The 9,333-nt window shown below is 36.2% G+C and overlaps 1 protein-coding gene across 2 annotated transcripts; it reads right to left on the bottom strand.

Moving 5' to 3' along the window:
- Positions 1-13: 13 nt before the first annotated feature.
- Positions 14-8,319, bottom strand: LOC123225579 (DDT domain-containing protein PTM-like). Of its 2 annotated transcripts, XM_044649643.1 has the most exons (10): positions 8,170-8,319; positions 6,967-7,943; positions 5,927-6,604; positions 4,461-5,670; positions 3,870-4,155; positions 3,638-3,762; positions 3,024-3,490; positions 2,900-2,928; positions 1,510-1,992; positions 14-1,416 (listed from the first exon to the last, which is right to left on the bottom strand). In XM_044649643.1, the coding sequence occupies exons 2-10, from the start codon at positions 7,785-7,787 to the stop codon at positions 473-475; spliced, it is 5,043 nt and encodes a 1,680-aa protein (XP_044505578.1). In that variant the 5' UTR covers positions 7,788-7,943; positions 8,170-8,319; the 3' UTR covers positions 14-472. The 2 variants fall into 2 exon arrangements, with proteins under 2 accessions (XP_044505578.1, XP_044505577.1); XM_044649642.1 differs by having other exon boundaries at positions 6,967-8,265.
- Positions 8,320-9,333: the final 1,014 nt, after the last annotated feature.

Below are 9,333 nucleotides of genomic sequence, written 5' to 3'. Positions count from 1 at the left end.
GTAAACAATTCAATGAGAAAATAAAAACGCCACGGAATTTCTGAATTTTGTACAAGCAATGCCGCCGGATAAGCACGATACAAAAAGGCATGCTTACCTCACCCTACATCACGGTAAAATATTTTTAAGCCTGTGAAATAATCCCATGGTTCCCGCCCCAGTTAATCTTCCCTACTACCACGCCAATTTTAGCAGTACCCCATAGACACCCTAGTTCGTCCACAAAATGACATCCATCCCCCCATCAATTTCTAAATAACCATATACTGATTGTTCAATATATTTCTCCGCTTCAACACTAAAGGAGAAGACTATTTACGCTTTCTGCTGATCCTCATTCTTCCTCAGAATGATGTACAATTTCCAGTTGTTAAGGCCAGCTCAACTGCATTCTTGCAGGGTCATCAAACAAAACTCCCTCTGATGGTTAAAATCCCATGACACTGTAGACCTCTCACAACAAGGGAGTTAGCTATCGCCACTCTCGACAATTCCCACATCTCCAACTTCCTTCTGTAATGGAGGACTCATCCCAAGGTGAACAACGGCCGTGTATCAAAAACCCACAAATCTCGCATGATAGATCAGGGGATTCGGTCATGTCTGAACAAATTTGACAATGCTTTGTATTAATAGTTGAATTTGAAGGTTGTTGACCATTAGAAGTCTCCATTCCATGTTCAGCGGCTATATCCCATGAAACTGAAAAAGAAAGATCTTCCTGGTTTCCAGGCATGACCCCGGAGGTATCTGTTTCATCCAAAGGACCACCATCATCTGTTGCTAGCAACTCTGAAAAAGAGAAGTAGGTTTGGGGTTCAAACTCCATATCTTCATAGCTAAGACCTCCAAGGTCAAACAGCATCTCACTTTCAAGGCCGTTGGCAGAAGTATCCCATCCTACACTCGGAACTGAAGGTTCCTCTGGATACATGATGTTATTAGGTTCAAAATGCATAGATAATTCACCTTGAGAAAGATTATTTCCAACGGAACCACTATCTATGTCCTCTTCACATTTCACATGCCTTCTGACTGGAAGTTTTTGAGGCCCTGGCCCAGCAGAATTCCATCCGAAGCCCACTTCTGAATTGGGTTCTTTGATAAGCTCAACTTTTGAAAGAGAGAAAAGAAGAGGATCAGTACTTGGTACAAATACTTCCTCCTTGGGATAAATTGGAGTAGTGGGTTTACACTCCTTAGATTCAGGAGTGTCAAAATCAGATTGCATCCTTAGGGTTCCTTGTCCCTGCTTTTGAGCCCTCAATCGACGACTCTTGCGCCTTTTTTCCTTGAGTTCAGGATCCATGTAGGGGCACTCAGGTCCACCTATCCTACGACATTTGCAACACTTGAAACCCATTACATCAGAAAGCTTTGACTCCTCAAGTTCAACAGCTTCAGCATGGAACCACCCTGCAGATAATCAGAGACACAAAGTGCCAATGCAAATATAAGAATTGCATACCCCTTATAAGCATATAGCGCCTATGGAATAAAGCAACTTACTTTCGCAGGTTTCACAGTGAATATACATCAGATCAGAATTGTACGGCAGTTGACACAGATCACAAACAGGCCCCAAACCATTTACATCAGAGCTACCCCGTAGGAGAATGTTTGCATGCCTGAAATCAGCACCTGTATCTTCAATATTCTTTTTCTTCCATATAATTCCCCAAGACAATGTTTTACTTCGGGTTTTTGTTACCAAACTAGAATTAGAAGTAGTTTTCTTAACAGCAGAATAACTCTCCTGAATTCTAACACATGCTGAAGGTTGGTTAAAAGCATTAGATTGTGTTACTCTATTGACTGTCATAGCAGTTTGATATTCTTGCCGTTGCAAGGGCAAGGGACTAGTTGGAGACTCACTGCTAACTTCACTTGGGGCAAGGGATTTGACATGATAACACTGATTGCAGATGATCAAGGGCTCCACTTCACCATTCATGTACATTGAACTTAATGTACAACTCTCATGACAATAACCTGGCCAGAGAACAGAATAAGAGCTTCAATATAATGCACACCAAAATGTTATTTTAATTCTAAATCTCTCACATTTTATTAAAGTGTAATATTGTACCACATAGATATTCATTCATTTTCGGATTATTTAATATAATCATAGTAACTACATATTAAAAAGCTAAGTATTACACAAGTACCGTGCAACCTACATACTCAATTTATTCTAAACACTAATATAAAATTATCATCTATAAAAACAAAAATGATTATGCTGTACCAATCATATTTCATATTGTTAAAATATATAAATTAAATTTTCACTGTTTTAAGATATTATGTCAAAGATATTTGCAATTTTTTTTAAATGCCAAAAATTAAAAAAATTATAGCCGATTTATTTTTAGATTTTAAAAATATTAAGAATACAACTAAACTTTTTGTTTTAGTTTAGTTGTATTCTTATTATATTTAAAACCTTCTCAAATCACAAATCAAACATGCCCATAATATTCCAATTCAAGCCATTATAACAAATGGCAAAGTTTCACCATTACAGTCTTTTCCAGAGTCTTTATTAACATAAAGGCACTAATAAACTTCTTCAAAAACCCATTTTTCAGATTTTAAAAGATATGATTTCTTTTTTTACACATTTTGTAGATTAAACAATATCTTGAAAAAGCATGCCCTAATCTTTAGTTATCCTAGATAGGCAGAACAGAAGGTAAATTTAGACAGTCAATGAAAGCAGTTGAAAAGGAGGGTAATGACTGATTGCCATGGGGCGAATTCCAAAACTTGCAAAATTTACATTACAGGGACACGCTTTGAAATAGATATTAAAGTAAACAAGCAAGCATAGATTAGTAACTGCGAATTAAAGAGAACTCTGAAAGTTAAAAATGAAGCTTAATAATTTGTATACCTTGACATGCACTGCACTTGACTGCATTCCTGAAAATTACACCAGAAAGAGACTGATGAGCATAGAGCAAGCAGGTGGGAAGAACCAAAACAATGAAAAATGTAAAATAAAACAAAATAACTACCCAAGTAAAACATCCAGATGGCATGAAGCACAAGCACACTTCTCCAGCTTGTCCCTCTTACAGACAAGATAGGAGAACATGTCTTTTCGGGACTCGTTCAACTGCTTTTTCTGCAACTCAGACAATTCATCTGAAAGCTTCTTTGCTGATGGAAAAACAACCTTATCCTTGCTTTCTTCATACTCTTTGATCAAATATAAGGGAATGCGATTTTCAGGAAACCAATACTTCTCCCTTCCATCTTGAATTTGCTCTATTTCAATAATATTCTTCATAACCCGTGACGGAAGATGTTTTTGATTCCCAAAAACAACTCCATATCTGATCTTTTTCTCCACAATTTTCTTATCGCAAATAATTGCATTTCGAAAAGCAGAAGCTTCTGTCTCTGGACCCTTTCCATCCTGGAGACTCTGGTCAGGACGGACAAGATCACTCCATCTAACATGAAGGTCCAAATATCTAACCTGATGCAAAAATTCCAAATACTTTAAATTTCATGATACAACTGGAGAAATCAATTATGTGGTCAGATCAAATTGACAATGCTAAAATAAAATTGAGGATGAAGAATATAAAATGAATGAAATCACATAAAATAAACAACGACAAACCTGAAGTGCAAGCTGCGAAGAAGTTTTGCTCCTTTCAACTGCTGCTCTCCAAACCAAATGCCTGCTCCTTTTTGGAACTCCAGAACCATCAGCATAATTAACATCAGAAAATTTTCTCACGCCACCTGATAAGCCCAAAATCATCATATATAATGAAAATTATTTATGAAAAATACCTGCAACAAATAATAGAACAAAAATTGTCAATATTTCTGTGCAGTATAGAGGTTACCTCTGCGAGCTGCATTTCTAACCATTGAACGTGGTAAAACTGCTTTCTGGAATAAAACCTCTGCTGACTTCCCCCCTTGCCACCAGCTGAAACTTTGGTCACTGGAATTATCAGCTGTATCTTCTGATACACCTGATGGTTTCCGACCACGCTTCAGACTGGGTCTACATTTCCTTGTTCCAACATTACATGAGGCACTTTGAATCATGGTAGAGTCCACCAGCCAATCATCCATCAACTTAATCCAGTCCCCAGAAAAAGCGATAAGGCAGATGCTTTCCTGAAGCTGTAAATGAAGATCATGATGTCATAAAAAGAAACATACATAAAGCATATGCACAAAGAATGTAATATGCCTTCCCAAGGAAAAGATCAATTTTTTGACATGATTGTAGGACAAAAAAGATGTTTGGAAAGATATATACCCCTCTTTTGAAAAAGAAAGCATTCTTCTAAACCGAACAAAATAAGCAGGAAACTCAAACAATAATAAAAAGCTAAACTAGTTCAGTGCGTGTTTTTTATAATTCAACATGCCAATAACTTGGTTGGGGTTGTGGTAGTTTGGTGTTGTAAAGGAAAACGACTCACTTTAAGTAAGAGGGCTTTTAACAAATTGAGCGTAGAAGCTTCTTGAACTTGTTTACGCCATCTATTTCTATAACTTGAACTCACAAAGGAGCCACTCATAAGACCACATAAGCTCTCCTCCATGTATAATATGTATGCTGCAATAGTAAGAAGACTCCCCTCCCCAAGATTTGGGGGATGAAGACCATTAAAAAACTTCATAGCACTTTTAGTGGCAATTGTGATGGCTGAATTCAGCATGCAACCTCTCCTGCTTGAAGCTGGGGCTTTACAAGAATAACACCAGCTACACCTCTCCCTAGGAACCTCCCAAAACTTCTTATCTGGACATGGCCAGAAAAAGCGTGAGGCTGTTGACGAGAATGCTTTTGCTTGCATTAGAATGTTACCAGAGATAAGTTTTCTGGCATTTCCAGATTTGAGTGCCTCTGAGACCTGGCTTTCCTCGGATGAAAGAACAGCCAATTTAGCTGCAGCAGCTGCAGCAAAGTCTCCATGCATATACTGGTTTATATATGCCTGAGGCTTGAAATTGGATCCCATGTATGCACAATTACCAGGAGAGTTTCTTCCACCTAGTGAAAAACCTGCATAATTTCCTTCCTTGCTTTGGGAGGACATATTTGCTGGTAAGCAAGAGCTTGCATGCCTGCTATAACTCTCATTACTGATTAGTGAAGTTGACGTCATAAAGTCTATTGCATTTGACCTGCCAACCAAGCTTTGGTTGGTTAGATCAGATGGTTCAGCTTGCTGGGTGATGGAACCAGTAGCCATGGCAGGCTCCATCTTAATATGTCCATGCATCTTCACATTTATTTTCTCTGTTACATTTAAACTATTGCTCTGACCAACAGGGAGGTTGGTTTGGGCCATCATGTCCACAGAAGTACCTAAACTTGAAAATATCATATTATCTACATTACTTCCATTATTACTACTCGCATTCTCAGCTTCAACATCTGTAACTCCATTGCTTTCCTTGACAGGAAGATGAAATGACAAACTACAGAACTTTTCACCCGCCTTTATCACTCCCATAGGATCAACAACACCTTCCGGGATGTCCCAATACTGTAGAATTGCCTTGCATATTCCTGAGTACAATGATACATGTTGGGCAGATGATAAAAACACTTGTAGGACCATTGGAATGTCCACAGGATTGTAGTATCTAACATATGGTTCAGTGTTTTTGGAAGTATTGAGCCTGAAATTATCAATTCCAAAATAGCATGCAAAGCACTTAGACATGTTTCAGGGAAAATAAATAAATAAAACATGAAGAACAGATAACGCATAAAGACAGAGTTGCATATAAATTTCAGGTCAAGGGCAAAAAGGAATATTAGAGTACAATAATACAAGTCTCTGAGAGCAAATGAGAGCATAAAGGTTCATCAAATTATATAAATAATGCAACCTGCAAAAAGAGGGGAGGATGTAAAAAGGTGTAGAAAACATACACCAATAAGTAATTGCATGTACCCAAGAAGACTTGCCCATTTGAATCAATGCCAAAAACTTCTGCTCCTCTAAGTGATGTTCCCACTGTGATAATGAGACCTGTCCTATTTATTGTGCACTCCGGACAAAACCATGAGCCTTCTGGTATATACATTTTGGCAATACCTATACATCTTGTATGGTATGCCGATGGGCAACCATCACAGCAAAGCAAGGTTCCATCCATGCCACAAATGCAGCATTCATCACCATTCCCATCATCAACATCAGGAGCATTGACATCCCTAGCCTTACAAGAAGACTTAGTCCCACTGCTTCCTGCAATTATTTCCACAGCCTCTTTACCCTTGCAAGCTGAAGTTTTGGAATACCTAGGATGGACCCTTCTAGGTGCATTTTCTGGAGCATCAGTTACAACTGCATCAGGGTCTATTCCAACTTCTGATTCTTCACGCATGTCAATTTCAGCACGTATCTCTTCACAGTCTAACGCATCATCACACAAGATTTGTAAAATAATCAACTTCTTTCCTGTAGATAAGGAATAATACTCCCTCTCTAAAGCCTCATCATAGAATCCTTTCCACTCAGGTCCTTTTGTGTATCCCAGTAAGGTGAGATACCGAACTACATAAACAGGCCAAGTCAATGTATCAAGCAAGCTCCAATCAATGCACCTGCATATAAAGAATGATTCCTCATTCAAGGAAAAATGATAATAAATGCATCTAACACAAATCTATGTGAAAGCTTATGGGATAAACATGATGCTATATAAATATTTTTTTAAAACTAACGCATTCTCGTTCTAAGAATGAAAAAAAAACACTTCAATCATGCAGTCAAACTACTCTGCACAAGTAAGAGTTACGATTTTTTTCTCAAGATCCAAAACTTTCAAAATCTAACCAGTGCATGCATTCTATTGCAGCAACTATTCATTTATTATAATATGCAGCTACAAATACTAATGAAAACACCATTTCCAATAAGTGGAATCACAATAACACTCTGATATACTAACAAAAATTATTATTACCTTAAGCAATTTGATGCAAGCTCTGAGCCATCGGAAGCAAGTGCTTCAAGATGACGCCTCAAAACACGCATCAAAGCCACATGAATGGCATCCATCAATGTGTTTGGAACACAACAATTTAGTGAACCAACAAAATCATCCAATCCGAATGGGCTCAAAAACAGTCGAATACCAAATGACCTCAAGAACCCATATACTGAAAAAAGTTGTGAAACATACTCCTCTGGCACACCCATAGTTCCTGAAGATGGTGGCAGTTGGAGAGGTGGAATATGTGGAGCTTCAGCCTCCAAACAAGCATCCATGTCACGCACATGCTCACATGAATCACTTGACGAATCCCCGTCAACATCAACTAGTTCCTCATTTTCTTCAACCATCAATCCGCCACTCACATCACTCAAAACAGACACTTGTACCTTGTCCACCATACTTTTTAAATCCCTACCTTTCTTCTCTAAATCCTCCTCCTTCTTCTTGACACTAATTTTCAAGATCCTTTCGTCTAGTTTCACCCTTCTTCTACTTAGTTCATCATCAAAATCTTTTTCACCTATCAGGTACTGACGTAGCTCACTGCTATCCAAATCCTCACAATCACCATCCTCATAATCCACTCTATACAATCCACTCTCATAGTAAACAATTTTCCCTAAGTATATACCATTTCCTACAAATTCTTTCAGCACATATCTACCAACCAAAGGAATTGGTTTCACCTCAACAAAATCACGTCTTTTATCAGGGACCACAGCATTTTCATCTTCTGGTCTCTTCCTTTTCCTCGGCCTACCCCTAGGTCTACCCACCTTAACCTCCATTTGTATCGATAAAAAAACAAATCAAATCAAATAGTAACCCTATATTCAACTAAATGAACAATAAATAACTCTATCTTCCATAAAATCGGACAATTTGCTGCAAACACAATAAATGCTTCGTTCCAAGTAACTCGAGATCCAGAATCTTCGCAGATCCTATGGAACAAATCAAGACAAATAAAATCAACAGTTACTTGAACTAACTACTATAAAAGAAATTTTCATAAAATCCTGTGTTTCGAGTGATGGATACAGATTAGAGCCTTTTTTCAAAATCGAGTGATAAGTGGAGAAATTGGGTGGGAGATTGGATGATTTTTATACGTATACGTTGATTTATAGTTCTATTTCGTTTGGAGATAAGCACAGAGAGAGGGTTTACCTAGTTAGGGTCTGGCAACCGCCATTACAGATAGGTATTTTATCCACTTTTGTATTGGCGGAGAGAAGAGAAGCCCTAAAAAGAGAGCCTCTCCATTCTTGATGTACCGAGTTAAACTTACCGTGTTACTCGGTGTTCCGACTCGCTCGAGTTGCGGACCTTCCCCTGGTAAATTAATTTAATTACCCGTATTTCCTGGGTATAACAATTTAGCCATAAATTTCTGAGTTAAACAAAAATACCCAAACTTTAAAGTAGTTAAATGAAAATATCCTAAATATTCTCAAAAAAATACTAAAAATATTAAAATTACTATTTCTTTATTATATATAAATTTTATCTCTTCCTCCATTAATATATACAATTTTATTTATTATTAAAGAGAAAAAAAATTTGTTATCATGATTTCGAACAAAAAAAAAGTTTAAGATATTAAGATATTTATACGTACTATAACTTTAATCGTTATTATTTTTATTAATAATGTAATTATATGTGATATCTTATATAATAACTTAGAGTTGTGTATAAAAATTAAAATGATAAAAAATTATAGAGGTATTTTTGTAATTATAATAGTAAGAGATGAAATGATATTTTACAATAAAATGTGTTAGAGATATTAGATAATATTTAGAGGTAAAATGATATTTTATAATAAAGGGTGTTAAAAATATTAGATAATATTTTGGGGTAAAATAATATTTGATGATATAGGGTAAAGTAATATTTTTAAAAATTAGTATCAAATTATTCAAAATATATTCACAATACGTAGTAGAATTATGGAATAGGTGTAATTGTGTAATAAAAATAAAATCACAAAACTAAAATTTATTAATAAAATAATGTAACAAAAAATTTTAAATAGTATTTTTAGTCATGTTATTTATTTTTATTATATATTTCATTATAGGATTAATCCAAATTGCGGGGTATGTTTTAATTAGATATGTTGATGAATAGATAAAAATGGATTATAACGTCATAAAATATGTTTGAGGTAATAGAAAATTGATTAAAATTCCATAGCACACGACATTCAAGGGATTAATCCAAATGGTAAGCGAAAAGTATAACATAAATCAAAGGGTAAACAACATTCAAATAAACATGAGACCAAAACATCTTGACAACGACATCCCTGTTGTTATTTCAAATGAT

Source organism: Mangifera indica, chromosome 9 (assembly GCF_011075055.1).
Source record: "Mangifera indica cultivar Alphonso chromosome 9, CATAS_Mindica_2.1, whole genome shotgun sequence".
Taxonomy (NCBI): domain Eukaryota; kingdom Viridiplantae; phylum Streptophyta; class Magnoliopsida; order Sapindales; family Anacardiaceae; genus Mangifera; species Mangifera indica.
The sequence above is the reverse complement of the archived record's forward strand: the minus strand, read 5'-3'. Positions and strand labels throughout refer to the sequence as shown.